This window comes from Trachurus japonicus, chromosome 21, assembly GCF_045865225.1.
Source record: "Trachurus japonicus isolate A0001 chromosome 21, Traja_1.0".
Taxonomy (NCBI): Eukaryota; Metazoa; Chordata; class Actinopteri; order Carangiformes; family Carangidae; genus Trachurus; species Trachurus japonicus.
The window spans coordinates 24,049,413-24,073,511 of NC_140927.1; the positions used below are offsets into that span (position 1 = coordinate 24,049,413).

The 24,099-nt window shown below is 41.6% G+C and overlaps 1 protein-coding gene across 2 annotated transcripts; it reads left to right on the forward strand.

Annotated features, from left to right (window-relative positions):
- Positions 1-748: 748 nt before the first annotated feature.
- On the forward strand, positions 749-22,579 carry sestd1 (SEC14 and spectrin domains 1). Of its 2 annotated transcripts, none has more exons than XM_085765027.1 (19): positions 749-1,056; positions 2,845-2,914; positions 3,443-3,551; positions 5,431-5,521; positions 5,623-5,736; positions 11,399-11,512; positions 11,673-11,767; positions 12,088-12,143; positions 13,651-13,722; positions 14,224-14,381; positions 16,403-16,525; positions 17,121-17,315; positions 18,797-18,911; positions 19,004-19,169; positions 19,658-19,739; positions 19,845-19,967; positions 20,088-20,279; positions 21,058-21,161; positions 22,101-22,579. In XM_085765027.1, the coding sequence occupies exons 2-19, from the start codon at positions 2,845-2,847 to the stop codon at positions 22,441-22,443; spliced, it is 2,322 nt and encodes a 773-aa protein (XP_085621153.1). In that variant the 5' UTR covers positions 749-1,056; the 3' UTR covers positions 22,444-22,579. The 2 variants fall into 2 exon arrangements, with proteins under 2 accessions (XP_085621153.1, XP_085621152.1); XM_085765026.1 differs by having other exon boundaries at positions 820-1,056; positions 12,085-12,143.
- The last annotated feature ends 1,520 nt before the right edge of the window (positions 22,580-24,099 follow it).

A 24,099-nucleotide genomic window follows, 5' to 3' on the forward strand; every position in this document is an offset into this window, starting at 1 on the left:
TCTGAATTCGTCAACAATCTGCTTGACCTCAAATTACATGAGAAATAGATATAGATAAGGAATGAAATGAAAAATGTATATCCAGCTTCTCTTGGTATATTCTATCAAATCACTTTCTGGTTTTGAGAAGTCAGGGAGAGGTTTACTAGTTCAAACTTAGTTGGAGCTTATTTGCATTTGGTTTTCTCTCACACACTAAACACACAGAAATTACGTTTTTGTTCAGTGTGTATTGACTATATTGAAAGATTGCAAAACCATTTTTAAAGATTTTGTTAGATTATATTATAATGTTATATTACAGGGGTCGTTTTTCAGGCCAAGGAAGCCCAAACTAATGTAGAGATGGAGCAGGGACAAGGCCCAGTGCCATGTATAAACATATGTTGTTATTCAACCTATTCAACCTATGCATTCAATACTAAGCTATTCAAAAAATACACAGGTTCATATATTCATTTTTTTTTCTAAACGTGTACAAGGTACACTGAGTAGGGTGGCTGTCCCCAACTCCCCATATATAAACCTTGTTCACTGATACCAATGCCAATATCAACAGTGTCTGTCAACTGCATGTGGATCATCAAAGTCAAAATCATGCAGAAAAGCTATATTGAAATTGACATTTTTATTTGAAACATGAATATGGAAACTAAAAGATATAGCCTAGAACAAGAATAGAAATTTACAAAGTGACTCTATGAGGTTTTTCCAGGGCTTTTATTTTGAAAGTCGCCTGAGCGGAAGTGGAATCCATTTCTTCGGCTTCACTGAGGCTGCGCAGAGCAGCAACGAGCTCCACCGCCTGTTTTCTGTGTCCACTGTTGATAAAAGCGAACAGAGAAGAAACTGAAATCTGCGGTGATCATTGAATGGAAAACTGATCGAGTGTCTGCTGATCGATCAGCCCGAGAGGAGGAAGAGGAAGAGGAAGAGGAGGAGGAAGAGCCACAGAGGAGAAAGGAGAGTCAGAGGAGAAGAGGAGCAGGAGCAGGAGGAGGAGAGGAAAAAAAATATCAGGACGTTAGAAGAAAATGCTGCAGATTTGAGTGAAAGGTAGGGAAACCCTCTTCCTGATCAATACTTAATGCCGATCGATCTGGGGGTGGGGAGGGAGGGGGGGAGTTGTCGATAGCGAAGCGGTCGGATCGAGACTCGTGTCTGAGGTCAGGGAGGTTTGAACCGCAGCGACCGCAGCCCCGCAGCCGCCTGAATGTAGGTCATTGTGTCTGTGGGCCGAGCCGAACCAAGCCGAGCCAGGCCGAGCCGAGCCGAGCAGAGCCGAGCTGAGCCGAGCCGTGCTGTCCTGCTGCTGCAGCCAGGCCGCAGGCACAGGGACGGCGGAGAGGAGGAGGAGGAGGAGGAGGAGGAGAAAGACGAAGCCCTGCTGCAGGAGAGACCGGTGCTGCAGCAACCAGGCTCATCCCAAATACAGCTGCCATCACTCCCACTGCTACTGATAGTGATAGTGATGTTGTTGATGATGATGTGCATAGAAGATAATTAAGCTCATATTTTCAACCAAAGTTTGCTGCAAAAAAAGAAAAAAGAAAAAATCTGGGGTAAAAGTTGAGTGTAGTAATTAAACACAAAGTTACAGAAAAGGTGAATCATGAAAAGACCTTGAAAGGCTGGTCCCAGATTTAGAGTTTTTCCTCAATGACAGTAAATAAATACAAATGTCTAAAATACAGTGTTGATGTGTTTATAAGGAGTTTAAATACTTTATTTAGCTTACTATAATATATGAGTAAAATATAGAGCTATCAAGACGGAGTGGGTGTGGTTTGATGATGTTTGATTGTCAACATGAAGTAAAACCCCACTACTGTCATATGTAACTAAAACTTAATGTTGATTTCTACACATTTTAGATGACTGAAGACACACTTTTTCATAATTACTCATAAAAAGAACGACTAAAGTACAGATGGAAACTATAACAACATTAACATAAAGACTAGAAGGCATTTGTCTAAATCAAAAACCTCAACAAAGATAAGATTCACTGAAGATGAGTCACGTTCACATTAATTGCAATGATACTTAATTTATTTGTGCTGAAAGATGCTGGATATACTATTAGAAATAAACACACAGTAGTATAAACCAAGTGTGATTACGCTGCTGCGTGGTTGCATCTGATTTACTGACTGACTTCCTGCTAACACGCTGTTGAAACGGTCAGTAAATCACCGACTGAGCCGCACGAGGAGCCAAGAATCTGAATCAGCTGAGAGAAAATCCTGACATCAAATCACTGTCGTGTCTCTGAGCTCCCATAATATTACTGCTGCTACTACTGCTACTGCTGCTGATCCTGTACTCGCTGTGTTTATCACCCATCACACGCCTGTCACACTCCTGTGTTGACTTACAGCGCGTGTGTCATCGGAGCGGCGAGATTATTGCTCCAAATCTATACAGTTTATGCAGTAATACGGGTTCATGCAGAGTTTTTTTTTTTGCCCCCGCTCTCTGGAACAGTGTCTGAGCCTTTTTGACTGATGTTTGGATCTGTGGACTTAATAGTATGACATTTCTTGTTTATTTTGCCATCTGTGGAAATTGAAAGAGGGGGTTTGGGCTTGATTTGGCAACGTCAGACTCCTGGAGCCGCCATTTAACTTCAAATCATCATGTTTTTTACTTTTTTTTCAACCATCTGAGGCCTGAGTGGATTTAGTCTTCCATAATTATCTTATATTATAGCCTATTACAGCTAAACAGTGAAGAGTCGCAGCCAGAATCAAACTCTCTCCTAAATGTCATGAGTCGTGTGTCTTTATAAGATGTGTGTGTGTTTAACCTTTGAGTATTGTTTGCCTCTGTGTCTGTCTACAGATGTCAAACCTAAGCATGGAAGCGACCTCCATTCTCGCCATCCTCAAGAAGAAGCTGGCCTTCCTGTCAGGTAAAGCTCTCCCACACACACAGATTTAATAGGTATACATGTATGTGTGTGTTTAATCTCATTTAAAGGGATAGTTCAACATTTTGGCAAATTGGCCCATTGCCCAATACAGAGACTGCTTGCTGAAAAACTGTCCCTGAAGGCAATGTGCATCAGCGGTTTTACATGAATTTATCTCTAAAACAACTCCGTCTCGTAACGTTCCGTTATTATCTCATAGCGTGGTGAATGTGCAGGTCACAACTTGTCCACCAGAGCGTTGTGGAGTTGTTGGATTGTGTATTTGATGAGTTTGATGAGGGAAACCAAGAAATCCCATTAGCCTCCGTAGCGTAGCTCTGAGCAGCTCACGGCTCTGCTCCACCGTTCTAAAAATAGCTTGCACCGACAAATAAAGGTAACGGACCTACTGCTATGACTATAGGGATTATGGCAATGGGCCAATTTGCCAAAATGTTAACTATCCCTTTAACATGCATTCAGTGAGTAACCAGATTTCTCTCCTCTCTGCTGCGTCTCTTTCTTTAGGGGGCAAAGACCGGCGCAGCGGTCTGATCCTGACCATCCCCCTCAGCTCAGACCAGACCAGCATGGAGGAGCTCAGCGCCACACTGGACTACCTCCTCAGCATCCCCAGGTACACACACACACATACACACACACGAGCATTAGGGATGGATAGGGTATCGAATTCGATGCTTTTATTGGTACCGTCCGAATTCCCACTGAAGTACCGGGTATCGATTCATGTGAAGTTAAACGGTACCACATTGTCGTTTTAAATCACAGACTGAAAAACAGCCGTCTGTCGTTTAAAAATGAAATCACGGACTGTTATAATAATCGGTACTGGAGAATATTGTAACGGTACCGCTTCAATCAAGTCCTCGTCATGTAATGAAGGCTCATCTAAATGAGAACGAAGTCTCCTCTCATTGTCAATATGTGAATATTCTCCGGTACCGCTTCTCATCAAAGTCTGCACCTTGCAGAGTTTGAGCTGCTCCTCAGTTTCATTTGTTTTTTAATAATAGTCTCATAAACTATTCAATATTTTATTGTCATTGAATGACCATTTAAAACATTGCCCATCTCTAAAACATAAAATACTCTTAAAGGCTGAGGAGTTGTGATGTTGTTGAGAAATAAATATTCCAATTTCAGACAAAATAACTAAATACCACACATACACACAAAAAGTACTGAAACAGGGTACAGTTGTGTACCGGTTCAGAGGAACCGAGTATCGGTACTGTATCGGTTCAGATGTGAAAGGTTCCCATCCCTGACGAGCATGCAGTGGTAACAGCAGCAGTGACAGCTTGGAGTGCGTCTCTTCTCTGTGCAGTTGTTGTTGTAAATCAAAGAGTTGTTTTGTCTCCATGTTAACGGCCTTGGACGTGTTTGTTGGCGTTAAAGTGTCACTGATGAAGAGTTTCAGGGTCTGTTCTCTGTGTCTCGGCTCCAGCGTAAGAAATCCATCCAGTGAGTTCAGCTGCACTGGGAGAAGAGTTGAAGGGTGTTTCCAGTTTTATTACAGCTCCAGTCTGACGCACTGGCCTGAATATGTGACCTCTCTGATTATGACGGCTGAGCTTTTTAGATGAATGGATGTGGATTTAGATGTCTGCTAAGTATTCATAATTTTTAATAAAGTGAGTTAATTTGTGATTAATTTATGTGGTTATTAATTTATGTACAGTATCAGGCTGTGTATGTGTGTGTGTGTGAGCTCTTATGTAATGTGTTTCATTGAGGTGGTTTCTATGGAGCTGTTCCCATGACGCAGTCGTCTCCTATAGAAAGATAACAAGCATCATTGACCTTGACTTGTCGAACATTTACAACACTTTGAACAGAGACTTATTGATATTTTTTTCTACCGATAAAAAGATCTTCTCATGTAAGGCAGTCAAGCAGAATATAGTAAATATAATATGTTTCTCTTTATACGACCTGGCTTTTTAATGTCCCGATCAGGACGTCCTCTGACTGCGGCCATTTTTGGCAGTTTGACAGATGCTTTAAGTTTCTGCAGTTCTGCAATTTACACTTAGGGATTCATGAAAAAAAAAAAAAACTTTAAAAAGTGGACCAAGTCTAAAAAAAGCTCACTCACTTCAAAAGCTTGCAACATCAATGCGACAAAATGCCACAGTCTTTGTAGAAGCTGGTGTTATATAAAGACTCATGTCATGAACATGTACATTTCTAGTTCTAATTTCCATTTCATACTTTTATCATTTTCAATATAATAACATTGTACTCACAACAACTCGAGTTGTAAAATGCTTGAGTTATCTATTACTTGCATTAAAAACCCTACCTCTGATTTATAAACTGATTTCTTCAATCTGAGTAGTTGGACTTGAACGCACCAGTGTGAGACTTATAAATCGGTCTGCACACATGAAACTCTGTGTAAATTGTAATGTAAATGTGGACGTGTGTTGTTTATGGTCAGAATCACGTCCATGCTGTTAAAGACATTTCCTTTCTCTCTCTCTCTGTCCCAGTGAGAAGTGTAAAGCTCGAGGTTTCACCGTCATCGTGGACGGACGGAAGTCTCAGTGGAACATCGTGAAGACGGTGGTGCTCATGTTGCAGGTACGAACACATTTAATATCGCTCCGAAATCCATTAGTTTTGTTTATCCTGATGATAAACAGCCAAAGATAATGATGATGATGCTCTTATCGCTGTTTCAGAACGTGATCCCGGCCGAGGTGTCGCTGGTCTGCGTGGTGAAGCCAGATGAATTCTGGGATAAGAAGGTCACACATTTCTGCTTCTGGAAGGAGAAAGACCGACTGGGCTTTGAGGTGAGTCTCCTGCCTTTAAGTTTTTTCTTTAAGCTCACCGACCTCTCCGGTGCTGAGACCTGACAGAAGTGACTGTGGAGCTGAATGCTTTTTCTGAACCCAATTGAGCCAGCTGGAGCATTAAGACCGAAAACATAACATGTTTGGAACCTGAAAAGTCGGTTTCTCAAGGGAACCAAGAAATAGACGAGCAGAAAGGAGGAGAAGGCAGTGACTACAACCTGGAGAAACATTTGCAGTGGTATCCTCTGCTCTGTTGAAGAAACAAAATGTTTGGTGGCGATTTGGGCGTCTACAGAATTTCAAGAAGAGCTAGAAAGCAGAACAAGTTGTATGAAATTCCCTTTAGGGAAGTAATTCTTATCTTTGAACTCTGGGGAAGAGATGTTCAAGGCTGAGTTCACTCCAGCGCCAGAACAAATAATTAGTAAACTTTAAAAAATCTGAAGACTGATTACAGAGTCGGCAAAAAAGCAAAACAAGTTGTGTAATGCAGAGTATCATACTCCCACTTTGGTTCCACCTAAACTGGTATCAACGCTGCTGGTTCACCAGGAAGCACCGAGGGTCTGAGACTGGATTTGAACCAGATATTTCTCAATCTGAAACCATCTTTTTAAAAAACAGAGTTGCTGCCCCTGTTGAAATGTGGCAGCTGGAACATCTGGACACTGCTGAGGTGTTTTGGCTCTTTTCTCACCGCAGCATCTCGTTTTCCCCACTTTTAAAGATCCTCATGAGTGAAGTTTCTCCTCGTGTTCACTCCGACTGTGAACAACGGCGTGTCATTAAATAAACAACAGTGGAACCAACTGTTTAATTTTTTGTAGCTGTGCTCGCAGCCTGGCTGGAGGGGGGAGTGTAAATGTTTAGTGTGTGTGTGTGTGAGTGTGAGTGAGTGAATGCCATGAAATCTTTTGCAGATGCACATTTTGCTCAGTCACACTACACAAACACACCATGAGGGTTTTTGTATCTGTTGCATGGGTTGCGACAGAGTTTGTAACACATCAGCGAGCGTCCCTCGGGATGAAATGTGATCCTCTAATGTTTCATCACCTTCAGGTCAAAATGTGAATTTGTCCGACTTTGGCTGAAACACTTTTCTAAATCACTGCTGTGCATTAGCTGCTGTGGGCCTGTGCTGTGCTGTGCTGACACATCAAACTAAGATGGTGAACGTGTCGTTGTGAGCTTGTTAGATTTTCCATCAAAAACACTGCAGCCGCTCTGAGCTGCTAACGTGGCTCCAAGTCCTGCAACAATGGAAAAAACAAAAACTGGTGCCGATGCTGTTGTTGCTTCTCTTCTTGGCTGTGTGGGCGTGATCCTTGAGAAATATCCAGAGAAATGTTGCCCATATTTTTATTTCTTTTTGTGTGTGTGTGTGTGTGTGTTGACTTTGGCTCTGACTGAATGACTTCTTTTGAAACGTTTTTTTTTTCTTTCCGTGTAGATGAAATGAACCAGTGTGTGTCGTCGTGTCTGTAGTAGTGTAGAGCTCATATACCTGTGTGTCGGTCGGCTCCTTGAAAAGCCTCCTGTTGTAAAGGGAGAAGGGCAGAGAGACAAACAGACCATCTGTAGGTTGTTGTGAGGACATTTTGGCAACACAGACACACAATCGCACACACACACATACACATATACTCCTGCAGTGCTTTGTGCCGTTACCTGATATCAAACAGAGACAAACTGAGCCTGTTATAATAACCTTGAGCATCATTAACCGCCCTGAGTGCTGCTGGAAACCTGAGCCAGGATCGATGGAGTGTCTGTCTATGTGTGTGTGTGTGTGTGTGTGTGTGTGTGTGTGTGAGTTTTGGGCCCAGCCTCCTCCTCTATTACAACAGATGGTTTCACTGACAAGAGATCAGTAGTCTCTGTGACCCAGATTTCGGCAGCCATGTTGGCGGAGAGACTGTTAGAGATCGGGAAAATTCTCCGTCCCTGTTCAGACGGATGTTTAACAATTAGATGATGAACAGCGGCAACAGTTGTGATGCGAAGAGTGAGTCAAATACGCATCAGACTGTGCGTTCGCGAGCTCCTGTGTTTACTCATGTGTGACTCACGTAGACTGAGTTTATTTTAAAAGAAGTCATCTTTGTCGCTTTTTAAAAAAAAATAAAATAAAAAAGACATAGAGATAGAGTGCTCATCTTCTTCACTTAATGTTACACACTTCTAATACACACACACGTAGACACACAGCTGCCGGAGGGGAGATTCCAGGCACGGTGTTGAAATGTGATTCATCTTAACTATGGGGTGTCTGTGTGGATGTCACAGTGGGGTGTGTGTGTGTGTGTGTCACCCAGCTGCTCTGAAGTCTGACCTAGCATTTAAATAAACACACACACACACACAGGGGGTGGGAAACACATGTTTTCCTAGGTCATCTTTAGGGACGTTACATAGCATTCGATTCATTTCCTGGAGGCGTACCATAAAGCGAACCATAAACACCACTTAACTTCAACCTGCGGTAATGCTAAACCTTTATTTAGCTTTTCTGTGGTAACCATGACATCATGGTGCTGCTTCCCTTTAATTCAACGTAATCCTACAGTTTAGCTTGATCCTACAGCTACTTCAACTCACTTTTAACCTTATACTCAATTTAACCCCAATTTAACCTAGCCCCACGGCGAACCTTAAATTAACCCTGATGCTACCTTTAACTTAATCCTTAATCTGCTAACCTTAACCCCAATTTAACTTTAATGTTAAACTTAACCTTGCCCCACTGCTAACCTTAAATTAACTTAATCCTACTGCTAACCTAAATTTAATCCTACTGATAACGCTAATTGATTAATTTAACTCAACACAAACACTGACCTTTACTTAACCTTACTGCAATCGTACTGTTGACCTTAATTTAATGTAGGATAATCCTACATTTTTAACCTTGACCCTACGGTTAATTTAACTTAATCCTACTGCTAACCTAAACCTCAGTATTACTGATAAACTTAACTTAGCCCTAATGCTAACCTGTAGCCTGCAACTTAACATAAAAAGTGAAGAAAAGCTTGCACATCCCAAGGGCTCCGCCTCCTATACAGTGCAATTTATTCCCTAGTGACGACGTTTCAAGCCACCGCTCTTCATCAGGTCATACAGAACAATGGGAGGCGCCATCTTTATCCATCTCACATGTGACCACTTACTTATTTAAAGATGGCGCCTTCCATTGTTCCATTCTTTTAGCTCAGCACCTGCACAATTTTGTTCCTGGATGTGTGCGTGCTTTCTACTGCTTCGTTGCAACTTAATAATGGTTTATATTAGTCTCCAATGAGCTGGTCTTTAGTCTGAAATCTGTCCCCAAACATAGCCTACTATGACACTCACACAGCCACACAGACACACTGAGCTGAGTCCAGTATCTCTGACAACATCTGCTGCAGGGACAACTGGCAGACAGACTCAACCAGCAGCTGTCTGACTGTCCACGTTTATATATAAAGTAATCTTTCACACACAGGTTTGTCCAGAGGGAACAACGATAAGGGATAAAAAAAACACAAAAAACAACACATGGACAGACGCACACGGAAAATGTGGAAATGCTGGCTAAAATTTGAAGTGAAAAGCTAAACGTGTTTGTTTTTCCTCAGAGAAGATGATCTGTTGTTAACAAACCTCAGATGCCTGTGAACACTGAACGCTCTATCTCCAGATTTAGAAAGTGCTCTGAGGAGAAGCCTGAAAGGAGAAGTTTGTCTCATGATTCAAGACCTGGGTTTAGCTGAGAGGCTGAAGCAGTGCTCGATATGTAATCTGATCATCGCTGGTATGTAGATACAAAGCTTCTAAGAATTGGCCCTGCAGTCCGACTCATGAGTAACTCCTAGTCACTGCTCAGTGTTAAGAAAAAACAGGGACTACAGTCATGTCATGAAATGTAATCAACCAATAGCTGCGATGTTACAGGGAGGAAGATTTCAAGTTAATGTTGGCCCACGGAGCGTTTCCCTTCCAGACAAGCGGCGGACGGTGTCTGTGGTGTTAATTTTCTGGGCAGTGAGACGATGCCCTGAAGTTTTTACAGTCTGGGAACATTAGCCACACCTAAAGTTTCCTTTGGTGACAACCAGCTGTGGCTTCCTGACATAGCATCATGTCTGACTGAGAGAAACATCACGGCAGGACCTGTGTTATTTCCTCAACAGCTGCGTCCACATGTTTCATAACTTTGTTCTTGATTTGATTCGGCAGTGTGTTTATTCATCGATCAGCTGATCTGAATCACTTTGAACAGATTCTGACCTAAGGGTAAAAAGAAGTAAAGCAGCACTACCCATCATTCATTGCATCTATTTATATACATGCAAAAGAAAAGCTTGTTGTATAAGTATTCTACTGTAATGCTGATGCAATCAATATATGATGTTTGGGCAAATGTGCACATCTCTAATGGTTTTATGAATTGTTGATGTGTTAGAGTGGGTTTGTGTTTTTGCAAAAGAGACAGGAGTCTCCATAAGGTCATTTACCAGTATGTAGCATCTGACTGATTTGACTTTTCAGTGTTTTGTTCTTTAGCTCACCAGAATTATTTTTGCCACAGCTTAGATAAAATGTGTGATTTTTGTGCAGTTTATATAAGTGGTGTTGTTGTGTTTTGAAAATGATTTAGATTTCAAAAATTCATGCATTTTTAGATGAATAAGAATAAAACTATCTGTGATTCTTTGATATTTGTCAAACGTTCTTTATCGATTCATCGACTCTCTAATGTCTTTGTTTCTGGTAGGTTTCTGTTGACTGGAGAGAGATTTAGAGATGCCCCCGAGTTAGTGCTGTTATACTGTAGTTAAACTGAATGAGAGTGGAGTTTGTAGGTTGAAAACAACAAGGACGGCATCTGTGAGCTGTGATTTAGGAGAATTTGTGGCATTCACCAGTTTTCTTGTTCTCTGAATGTTCTCCTAGATAAGGATGACATTTATGAGTGGTTCAGACCAGCTAGACCAGTCATGTACAGAGTCTGTCTGTCTCCACAGACGAAGAAAAAAACATTTCTTTCACTTAAGAATCTTAATCTGAGTTGATTTAGAGTTGAAATATGTAAATCTAAATATTCATCACCTTCATGTTGCCAGTTTACTAATCTGCTACACGACCTTCATGCTCGTGCAACTTGCTCAGGTCAGTTGTTTGGAACATTTTCACTCTGCCAGCTGTCTGCATGGTGCCGTCAGGGTCCAACAAATATCATCCACACATGCTGCACATGACGGTGGAACATCGGCCGCCGCAGCCTGAAACAGTCACAGTGATGATGGTGTTTTATTTATTTATTAACAATTTAAATTCTGACTTGGTTTAACTTGCTGTTTTTTTATCTTCTGATTCCTAAACCTCTTCAGTGTCAATGTCCGACTCGGCGACTCCTCATTGTGAATGAAAGCTGCCCACAAAATGAGCAGGAAATTCTGCCTTATATGGCAATTTTAGAGGTGTCAGTCAGACAATCGATCAATTGATCAACCAGTGATCAAATTTCTTGAACGTACCAAAGTTCATCAGACTGTAACAATGGATTCATGATAACTCGGTGCAGTCATTTTGAATAAGAATAAAAGTGTTCATTATGAGGCTCATGGTTGTTGCGGTGTGGTTAATACACTTCCTGTTTGCTTTGTGCCAGGTGATCCTGGTCTCGGCCAATAAGCTGACTCGTTACATCGAGCCCTGTCAGCTGACGGACGACTTTGGAGGAAGTCTGGACTACGACCACAACGACTGGCTCAACAAGAGACTGGTACATTTACAACTGTTACATTTAGACAAATCCATGTGTTTTTATCACACATTTATGAATTAATAACCATGTTGTTGCCATAGTAACTGGCCCAGGGTCTGATTCAGTCTGAACATGTTTTTTATTTTTCATTTTATTTTGGTTTGTTTGTTTTTCGCAGGTGTTTGAGAAGTTCACCAGGGAGTCGACGTCACTGCTGGACGAGCTGTCCATCATCAATGAGAGTGACAAAAGCAACACGGTGGACAAGGACAAGTACGTACACACACACACACACACACACACACACACATATATACACACAGCTACATTTTAAAGTGTGCCAACAGAAATTTAGAGCGAGTGTGTGTGTGTGTGTGTGTGTGTGTGTGTGTGTGTGTGTGTGTGTGTGTGTGTGTGTGTGTGTGTGTGTGTGTGTGTGTGTGTGTGTGTGTGTGTGTGTGTGTGTGTGTGTGTGTGTGTGTGTGTGTGTGTGTGTGTGTGTGTGTGTGTGTGTGTGTGTGTGTGTGTGTGTGTGTGTGTGTGTGTGTGTGTGTGTGTGTGTGTGTGTGTGTGTGTGTGTGTTTCTCCAGCAGATCAGCTGACTGTGCTCTCCTGCCGTCCTTTGACCCAGAAACTGTCCTTCAGACCGGTAAATATGATCTTGTCTTCACAGAAATATAATGAGAATTATCAATGTACTTAATTTATTGGTTGATTTTATCAAACTTATTTTGAAGGTTTTTTTGTTTTTTTATTTCTGCATATTTCTTTTTTCTACAGTTCCCTGCTCTTTTTATATCAAATGTTCACTTTAAAAACCTGAAGTTGTTGCTGCTGCAGTCGTAACTCTGTCTGTTTGTATGCGAAGTCAACACAGAGTTCAAAGACGTTGCTTTGGAATTTCATCTTAATGCATTTTATATTTCTCGAGGAGGATAATTATCATCACAAAGACACATTTGAATCAGTCAAAATCATTCAGAAACATCAAGTTAACCAAAACGCTTTGCAGATAGACGACAATCAAGGTCAAAAGAGACAAAGCTATAATTATGAAAAACAAAGTGATTATCTAATAAGAATGAAATCACAAGAACAGCACAGACACATGACGTAGAGAACAAGTAAATAATAAACCACTGTGACCAATCATTTTCTTCTAACTGGGCTGATATGAGGGCAGCGTGGGAATGAAGAGCCGTGATTGGTCGGGAGCTCTAAGTGGTCGAGGTGTAGCCTGCTGGTGCTGGTCCACGCTGTGCTTTTAAAAATAAATATTAAAAAGAACCAGCTGCAGGCGAGATCAGGCCAGAGTGACTGAGCTTATGTAATCTGCCACATGTAAATGAGATCACTCTGTTGTTAAAGATTTGTTGGGCCCCGAGTGCAGAGAAAACTGATATAAAAAACGTATTGTGCACACGGCTACTGAAAAATATGTCACGTAGCTACTATGAGCTCTGAGTCGAGACTGAAGGACGGAGTCAAAGCAGCAAAACTGTTTGTGTGTCTGGGTTCATCCCGACCTGGAGGATGTGGACGGACAGCAGGTCGTCTTGGTTACTACCTCCTGAAACCAAGACCTGGAGCTGAACAGACACAGGAGATGGAGGGATGGATGGATGGATGAATGATGGATGGATGAATGATGGATGGATGAATGATGGATGGCTGGCTGTGCCCACTGCACTGAGCAGCCTGTGTCTGAGTTGTGGGCCGAGGTGAAAGGAGTCTTTGTTTGTGGTACCACCCTCCTCCCTCTACCAGCTCCCCTCATCATGTAACAGCATGAACACAAACGCTGATGCATTATTGTTTCACATGCTTTTCAATCTCAAATCAACCCTGTCTGTCTCTGTCTGTTTCTCTGACTCTCTGTCTGTCAAATTCAAATTCGCTTTATTTGACTCTCTGTCTGTTTCTCTGTCTGTCTCTCTGTCTGTCTCTCTGACTCTGTCTCTCTGTCTCAATTCAATTAAAATTCGCTTTATTGGCATGAATGTCACACAGACTATGTTGCCAAAGCATAAAGATGCAATGAAACAAAACAATAGACATCAGAGTTATAAAGTATAGTATATAAAGTATATATAGAATGAAAAATAGTAAATAAATAAATAATCCCTCTATCTTTATCTCTGTCTGTCTGTCTGCAGGCCATGAGCTGCTGTCGGAGCTGCAGCAGCGTCGCTTCAACGGCTCGGAGGGAGGAGGAGGAGGACAGGGAGGTGAGGAGGAGGAAGCAGCAGCTGTCAGTCATCCAGAAGTGTCTGTGCTGCTGCTGCTGCTGCTGGTGCAGCTCAGACAGATGGATGGATGGAGCTGAATGAAAGTTTTGTTGTTGCTGCTGTTGTTGGAGGAGGAGGAGATGGGCGGTCTAGTGAGAGTTGAGAGTACTACACAGGCTACTACAGCATGAAGTACAGTATAATGGTACAGTCCAATGTGACTCTGTAGTAGCAGCGAAGCAGAACGAATTGGATAAGAATCTAAAATGCCTAAAACGTTTCACAGCACCATATTTAGTAAGAAAACTCCTTTTGTCATTATTTATATTATTTATTTCATATCTTCCACCCACCACAGTGAAAACCCACAAAACTTCTTGGCACATCTTTAGATTGAGTAAACAAGATCTAAATGAGCCTTTCTGGACTATAACTCCACTGGTCGTCTTCCTGACCCCTCTCTCTCTCTCTCTCTCTCTCTCTGTGACCTCTGACCTCCAGGTCCGGCCTGGTGTCCCATGGAGGAGGAGCTGCTGGCTCAGCCTCAGGTGATGAAGCTGCTGGACTCGCTCAGAGAGCAGTACACCAGGTACCAGGAGCTCTGCAGGCAGCGAAACAAACGCACCCAGCTGGACGAGATCCACACCAAGGTCATGCAGGTGAAGCACACAAACACACACATACACACACACACACAGGCACACACACAAAAGACACTGAGGCCAAAGTCACCAGTGATAATCAGTGCAGCCAAAGGATTGGAGGATTAACTCGACTCAACTCAATCTTTTATATAGCACATTGAAAAACAACCTCAGTTGCCCAAAGTGCTGCACAACATAAATACAGTCCAGTGCCAGCAACATAAATAACAGTGAGAAAACAGCATAAATTCCCAACATAAATTAACAATAAAAGTTCGGGCAATATAAACAATCACTAAAATAAAGAAACCAATAAAAGCTGTACTAATAACAAAATAAAAAGTCTAGGTGTCAAGGTGAGTTGAAGGCCAGTGAGAAGAGGTGGCATCTTTAAAAGCGATTTAATCGATCAGGATTAAATCAATTCATCTTTTTGTTTGACTAACATATTATTATGACATCATAATTGTTCAGGACTTGGTGTGTAAAATGAAGATTAAACAAGGAAATACAATTTGTTAATTGGACAGTTTAAAATCTGTGAGGGAGAGCAGAGCCAATCTTGTTGTCATAATTGCTGGACAAATACTTTAGAGGTATATTTTTTACATATTTATCAAATGTCAGACTTTTATTTCGATAAAAAGTGACCTGCTCTTCATTTACATCCCATCTGTGTAAAGTCTCAAATAGAAGATCTTTATAAATGTCCTCCCTTCTCATGTAATTCGGCCTTTTATCGTCTCAGATTTGACCTTTGACCCTCGGTATCGGGGAGCAGCTTCAGTGCCGAGTAGGAAAAAAAAAATGCTGCACTGCAGTGACTGGGGTTCCTGCAGCCGCCGGGGCTGATGGGTAACCCCAATGTCTTGGAGATGAGCCTGGGGTTGCCATGGTAACCGCAATGTCGGTCGCTAGCCTGGAGGATTTGAGGTGGTGGTGGGAGTGTGTTGGCCTAGTTCTGGATCGAACTGTGTGTGTTAGCTCTTGAAGGCATCGCTGACCTGATAAATACAATTAAATCATGATACAGGGCTACACACACACACACACACACACACACACACACACACACACACACACACACACACACACTCATCTGGAAAGACAGTTCCAGATGCTACTGTACTCTATATGATCAAATCATACTCACAGTGTGAGAGTTCATCTTGTATTAGATTAAACTATAAATGTCAACTTAACATTAGGTCGACTTGTTACTAAACAAGGCAAACTCCATAAAGCTCTGGTTCAAATTATAAATATTGTTAAAATTACAAATGTTTGGTTACATAATTCAGTAAAATAACTACTAGATAAAAAAAGAGCAAAGAAACTGATTTTTTTTTTTTTTTTTAACCTTTAACAGAATTCTTGCACTGTTACAATGAAATGTAACATTTAAAGGTTCATATATGAAACTTTGCTTTTCTGTCACAGTATCAATGATGATGTGATTTGTCAGATTCACCTCAGACTGAACCTGACACATAACATTTTAACAAGCAGCTGTTTGGACATAAACCTGGGACTTAGACCTGAAAGATGGAGGCATTATTAAAACATAACCCTGTGTTTTTGGAGTCTAAACATCTTTGATCAGCTCTTATTCTTTATTTGTTGGATATCAACTTCAATTCTGTATTTCGTGTTTCTATTTCCATTGACTTTACAAGGACAAGTTGTGGATGAAAAGGACAACAGTGTTTTTTTATTCATGTTTCCATATGTGAAAAATATTTATTGATATGAAACAAATGATCATGATGTGATGTGGTCTTGGAGATGAGTAGAGCCTCAGAGCCTCCTGCTGGCGGCTGCTCTGCACTGCAGCTCAGAGACTCAGACTGAAGGACATCCTCAAAAACAACAACATGTCTCCCAAAAGCCTTTTACACAGCAGCAGCAGCAGCAGACGACATTTTGAGATCCACATTAGGCAAATAATAAAAAGGATCTTTAGTGACCTCCACCTCTCCTCCCACATTGTTTCTTTCTGTTTAAATATTTCAACGTGGAACCGTTTCTCCTCTCAGGTGGTAACTTGGCTTCAGGGTCCAGGTTCTGAACTCCTGAAGACTCATCAGGCGATTGGAGACTCGATGAGAGCGGCTCAGGCTCTGCAGCAGAAACATGAGGAGATTGAGAGCCAGCACAGTGTAAGGCAACACGATACACACACATTAAATTAAACAGCTCTTTGGAAACCTGGATCGTATGTTAGCTCTCTTTTGTGTCTATGTGCAATGAGAATAAAAACTTTATTTTGAATGTGTAATGAATAAAACATGACGGACAAGGAATAATAGTTTAAATAACTAGAAAAGAAAAGCAAAAAAAATTTTAAAAGCACAGCGATCATTCAGAAAATACTAGTACTACCACTACAAATAATAATGCAATAAGTAAATAAAGCGAAGGCATTTTCAAACATAATAAGTTTTACGTATTTGAAAAGAAGTAGCAAGAAAAAAACTGTAACTTTGGATCCACATTAAGACTGGTCAATAGTTTCTCATAGATTGAGATTGCTTTTACAAATACTATAAATTATGAAATTGAATTTCCCCTTAAATATAACCTTTCACTGAACTTTTGAATTTTTCCCAATAGTTGGTTATTTTTGGCTTTAAACATTATTTATGCTGTTCGATATTCCAGAGGATCTGTGTCACTAGGTAACTTTTCTTGCCACTGATAGTCAAATGTCAGCATCAGACTTAACTTTGTGTCTTTGTTTGTGTGTGTGTGCAGGAGTGGTTTGCGGTGTATGTGGAGCTGAACCAGCAGATCGCTGCCTTGCTCAGCGCCGGGGAGGAGGAGGAAGTGGCGGAGCTGAAGTCGCTGCAGCAGCAGCTCAGCGACGTCTGCTACCGCCAGGCGGCTCAGCTGGAGGGCCGACAGAACGTCCTGCAGGCGGCGCAGTGCTTCCACAGCACCACGCAGGAGGTAACACACACCGTTCATCCAGCTCTGACAAAATGAGAGAGAACATGTAAAATATTACAGTATATGATGTAGGGATGGTACGATTATTGCCAGAGAAATAATCATTTTATTACGATAATCACGATTATTATGCATTAGTTAATTTCACAACACTATGAATGTGTAAAATGAACAAATATAGTCAAAATATAATTACATTACTCATTGTTTACACAAAATATTTCCAGTATCTATTAATATAGGACCAAATATTAATCGCCCAGGGGAAGTGTTTGAAATATTCAGGTCATAAATTGTCATCTATACCAAATATTTACATTTATTTTAATCTTTTTTGTTTTGTTTTGTTTTGCTTTTTTAATTACAAATCACATGCTAACATCTAAATTCCTACCAATGCAATGTTAAGTTAGTAAAATGGACCAGTATCTGTACATTTACCTTTATCTTGGTGCACATTTGCCGATATGGTTCCAACTTTATCTTTTTTGAAAAGTAACGGTATTTAGGAATCTTTACGATTAATTAATTGTGGCGTTTAATACCACACTTAAAGGTGATAGCTACAAGTTTAATTCCTCCTGGCCAGTAGGTGTTGGTGCTCTCGCTCCAACCTTCTGTTGTACTGTTTGCCAGTTACAGCAGTTACACATGACATCAACATTCTAATGCTGTTGCCATAGAGATCATTCCATGCCGACGTTGCCAACGTGACCAGATGTAAATATTTATATATTTCGGACCCGCCAAAATTTATTAAACAATTATTTAAAGCAGAAGTAAGCGATCCGGTCGTTTTCGCTAATGCTGCGTTCCAGGCAGGCTTTTGAAACCGTAAATTACAGCTTCAAGTCACGACTTACGACTTTGTAGCGTTCCAGGCAACCCACTCGTGTTTTTCCGACCTGTTTTACCGGTGAAAGTCACTATAACGGCCACTCGTAACTTCTGACCCGTGAACTCGTACCAGATCGAACTGGTATGACTTCACAGGTCGGAAAAACACGAGTTACGAGTTGCCTTGAACGCACCATAACAGTCCTCGTCCCTACGTCACCACATTCACGCGCATCCCTTGGCTGCACACACAGCCCTGCATGCCGTTCTCTCTCCTCATTGGATAAAAACTGTAGGATACGAGAAAAGTTTTCTCCTCGGCTCAGAGCAGAGCAGAGGGACTGACAGACCGTGTTTCGGTCCAAACACTCTATGTAAGTGATTGCTGTCGGAAGATATAACTATTTAAGACTTATATTAACACAAAAATATCACTTACTTCTGCTTTAATTACTATTTTTTTTTAAATTCAGTAAAATTAATACTTTTATTCTGCACCCCTCTAGACATTCTGTGGATGCATTATTTTTGAAAAATTAATCCTTTTGATGAAAAAGTTGTAGCTATAACCTTTAATTGTGAAAACAAGTAATCGTGACATCCCTAATATGATGGATATAACCATAATGTGTGTGTCTCTGCAGTTGTCCCAGCAGCTGGACGGTCTACTGGGCATGCTCTGTGCCGACGTGGCTCCGGCCGACGGCGCCGCGATCCAACAGAACCTCAAACTTCTCGAGGAGAAGCTGCAGTCAGTCGGTTCGTGATCTGAATCAATCAAATTTAGATATTGTCATTTACCTGTGACACTTCCTCTAGTCTATGACATTAACTGTCTCGTCTCTGTGCAGAGGCAGGTCTGTCCTCTCTGCGTCAGAAGGGGGGGCTGCTGCTGGAGCAGATGTGCAGCCAGCCGTCGTGGACTCTGGAGGAAACTGAGAGTCCGGCCGGAGAACAGCAGGACAACGTTCAGCACATCCAGGCCGTGATGGACGAGATGCAGCTCCGCAAGCAGAGGTCACCTCCTCCATCTTTGTTAATGTCGACTTTTATGAAAAAACTAACAACAATTGATACACCACATACATCACTGCCTCTTTTGCACATTAATGGACCTTACATACATATTAAAATTTCTGTGTATATAATATATTCTGGCAGCTTTATCTGTATTTTGTCCTTCAATGTCATTTATCTATGTTATTTATGATGTTTTCTTATCTTTTTTGTTCTGACTTATTCCTTTAAAATTATTTTTAAAGTCTTTTAACCTAGTCTGACTCTGCACAAACATTTCTATTGTACCCAGCTTGTGGAGTTCAAAATGGCAAAATGAACTCCTTGAACCTTGGAACTGTAACAACATCTTAATTTCTATATTTTACTCTCAAGACACTAGAAAGTCAAATATAGAAATGAGGATGTCTAGAATCTAGCATGATTGACTTTGCATTGTGAGGTCATATTGTATTATTGTGTGTTTGAAGTGTGTGTTTGTGTTGCAGGTGTGAGGACATGGTGGACGTGAGGAGGCTGAAGATGCTGCAGATGGTCCAGCTCTTCAAATGTGAAGAAGATGCTTTACAGGTCAGACACACAACAGCACAGGAGAATAATACATATATTATACTGCCTGTATAGAAGAGCTAATGACCTGTGCGTGTGTGTGTGTGTGTGTGTGTGTGTGTTCAGTCAGTAGAGTGGCTTGGCGAGCTGTTAGACGCCTTGTTGAAGACTCACGTCAGACTGGGTGACGACACTCAAGAGACCAGGACCATGTTGGACAAACACAGGAAGTTTGTGGACGTGGCTCAGGTGAGACACATGCAGACAACAATCCAACAAATATTGATGACAGCAGCAGCAGCAGCTTTGATTAGACACAGCAACAGACAGTTAACGTCACCGCCTCTCTGTCCGTCTCTCTGCCTCCAGAGCACCTACGACTACGGCCGTCAGCTGCTGCAGGCGACCGTCGTCCTCTGTCAGTCCCTGCGCTGCACGACGCGCTCGTCCGGCGACACTCTGCCGAGGCTCAACCGAGTCTGGAAGCAGTTCAGCGTCAGCGGCGAAGAGAGACAACAGAGACTGGAGCTGGCTCTCAACTTCCACACGGCTGCAGAGAGGGTGAGAGACCGCCGCACCTCATGACGTGTCTGGTGTTACAGCAGCAGACCAGAGCTCGACCTGTTACCAGATATTACACCGTAGTCAAATCCTGGAGATTAATTACAAGACCAGGTTTGGCTCATCAGACTGTATCGGCCTTGAAACATCCCTTTATGGTTCGGGTTAAAGAGGAAATATGCAGGATTTTACCTTAACTATGCTACATTTTTACCTTAATTAAACAGTTTTGGAGTAATTGTGATGGTTTAATAAATGGCTTAACTTGTTATGAGGGAGAATGGAGGCTCTCTGCCTTCCAGGTGCGTATCACTTATTGCGTCTCTTGGCTGAAAAACAACTACACAAATATACACGTTGTAACATTGTATATGATATATAGCATTATGTACAGCTCTATAGATTGATTTCTCGCCGGCTTCATTGTAAACAAATGCACATGGCCAGGATGAGGGTTAGCAAAACAGCGGAAAAGCGACCAGACTTACATAGCTCCTCTTTAAATGTTCTATTTTTAATGAGATATGGAACGGTTTTTGATGATTTCTATAGGGGGAGAAAGTCTTTCTGGCCTTAATTGCATTTAATCTGTTTAGATTAGTGTTATAGCAATATATTGGACCCTACCACTTCATACAAACTTGTTGTGATTATGTAATTCCTGAAATATGAAAAAAACATTTGTTTAAAAACAAGATAGAAAGTGCATGTGCATATTGTTGGAGCCACGCAAATATTAGATAATATGAATATTATGTGTGTGTCGACTGTTGAACAGGTGTTGCAGCAGGATTGTGTCGATGCGGAGGCTCTGGATGAAGTCGACACTACTGGGAAAACCCTGTTGGACAGACTGACGATGCCGGTTATCTTCCCTGATGGGTAAATGCACACACACACACAAAGCTTTGCATTAGCTGCCATTCATTCCTGAGATTTACCCTCAGTTATCACGACCATGCCTAACCCACATCCTGTCCTGACACCTGCAATAACCATCGTGAACTCAACACTCATAATAAGGAACTTGACCCATTTACACACCCAGAGACATGTTTCTGGTTTGAAGTCCAACAATCCTCTTTCTCTTAGCTCTAGAGACATTTAACAAAGACATTTACATTAAAGACATGACATATTGTAATGATAAAAGCATGGATTATAGCCGTTTTAACCATAACAACAATACACCTAACCCTAACCAAAAAAGTTTTACAGTCTAGAAAAAGTCTAAAAAACGTAATAAGTTGCCTTTACAGTTGAAACCGCTTACAGTGATCACGTGGGTCCAGAGTCAGTGTGAGCACTATAAGCGGTTGACCATTATAAACAAATTGTATTATTTCACTTCATTTTTTATGCAGAACATGATCTAAATGCCATTTGTGTAGTTTTTCAACAAGAAAAATGTAACGAAAGGGACAGCTTCAGCATTTACTGAATTTTATTTAATGTTTCAAACATGGTAGGGTCATTTCAAATGCTTTTCGAGAGGCACCATGCAAGTTTAATTACTACGCAGAGATAATTAAAATACTGTACACAATATTATTATTTCTTTTTTCTATTTATTTTTTACTGAACATAAACTGCACACACGTTAGCTAGCAGCAGAAGCAGACGTCTGGCAAGGAATAATGAGAGTAAGAAATAAAATAAATACACGTACACTAGTTTTAAAATGGTTTTTGCACATGTTTTCATTCATAAAATGACCAAAAATGAACACTAGCGGATTTCTTGATTACTATAAACAAATTATTTAACACGCACACTTTTCCTGCGATACATTATTTCTAACTCTAGCTGTTGTGGTTTCAGGAGCGAGCAGTACTTCGGCAGTCCCAGTGACACAGCGGCGGCAGCAGAGGGCGTCAGAGAGCGCCTCCTGCTGGTGGAGGAGCGGCGGCTGCAGCTGCAGGAGGCGAGGCGTCACCATGGCAACGTCAACGAGGAAGAAGAAGAGGAAGAGGAGAGAGTTGTGCTTAACGGACAGGAGGCGCGGCTGGACGTGATCGGAGAGGAACTCAGCGAGAAGGAAGAGCAAGAAGAGGAGGAGGAGGAAGAGGAGGCAGTGGAGGTAGAGGTGGAGGTGGAGGAGGAGGAGGAGGAGGAGGTTGGGCAGCGAGATGAAGAGTTGGAGAGGGCGACGCAGGACTGCTAATGGACGAGATCAAACCGAGCAGCCTTAATGAAGCTCGCTAACGAAGGGCTGCTGATCGATATCCACCAAGACCTACGATTGGTTGCCACCCCGAGCCGGTGAGGTGAAGCCCCCTGATTGGTCGCTGCTGCAGCAGTCGGCCCCGTTTTCTCTTCATGAGACGACATTACCCATCAGCCATCATTGCTTCTCCGTCGGGCTTTCACTTCCTCCTCCTTTCAGCAGAAACTGTGAAAACGCTGTCCCTCCGTTTGTCCTGGATGGAAGAGCAGCAGCAGCACCTTCTCACCTTCTCACCTTCTCTCTGCCGTGAAGCCATCCAGCAGATTTCCCTTTCAAACGGGACCCGAGGGATCAGAAATGTAAAAAATACTGGAATTATTTACTGGAATAATTAATACTCGATGACTGACTGTAAAAAAATAAATAAAAATAATAACCTGTTTGGATAAGAAAACGCCTAATATGCTCCTAACTCCTCTTCCTCCTCCTCCTCGTCTTCGCCAGCATGCCATTTGTTGACCTACGTGGGCGGAGCTTCCATCCATGGTACTAAAGTTTCCGCCTGTGCCTCGTCCGACTTTCTCTCATTTCTTGCTTCATCGCCGCCGCCTTTTATTTCCCTTCCGCCAACAAAAGATGAGCTTGATGAGCGAGTGCAGTATCTGCAGTGTGATCAGGTGTGCAGAGACCTGGTCCTGGTCCTGTGACTGTGACTGTGTGTTGGAGCTTTTCAACACTGGGACTGATATTAAACCCTCCTGGATGAATCACCACTACACATAAGCTTAAAAAATGAAATGCTTTCATTGACAAAAAAACTCGAAGAAATTACTGTTTCTATAGCAGCTTGGGGAGATATGTCATCTACAAGTCCCAAAGAGCATTGCAAAACAAGAAAAAAACAACAACAGCATCCAATCAGCTTAAAGTTAAACATTTGCATTGGCCATGAAAAAAAAACAACCTTTTAAGTCGAACTGAATATAAAGTTTTTCTAAATTTCTGGCTGTTCATTTGATTTTTCTTTCAAGATTATGGTGTAATATGATCACACACACACACCTCCGCCTTAGGAAGTAGCCTCAGATCACAGAAACAAACCAAGTTAGCTTTACATTAGCCAGGTGTTGTGGTGATGTGTCACCACAGGTAGCAACAGGACCAATTAATTACCGTAAATATATTATGATGCATTATCTAAGGCTACTTTTCCAGGTATGATGATGACATTATCCCATAGAAAGTGTTTCTTCCATGTTTATTTCTCCAAACAGTTTAAGAATAGAGAAAAAAACCTGTGAAAGAATAACTGAAATGTGGCCATAATCAACAAAAGGTAATAACATGGATAATGATGATAATGACAGGGTTTTAAATAATTTTTCCCCTTTATATAGGGAGGATAAAAGCATTTTTGGGGCAGATAACTGACAAACTGCCAACAACCGTGGTGCACTGTTGGCTGCAGATCATCTTACTGTGTGTGTTGCGACATCCGTTAGCTGTTAAAGTTTACGTGAAACCTTTCGAGTTTGCATTCCAGGTGTTCAGTGGAGGCCAAAGACCCGGTTATGTTATGTTATGTTATGTCATCACCCGCTCAGTCATTCCTGCTTTACAGTAACGAGGGAGGTCAGGTCCGTACGTCATGGG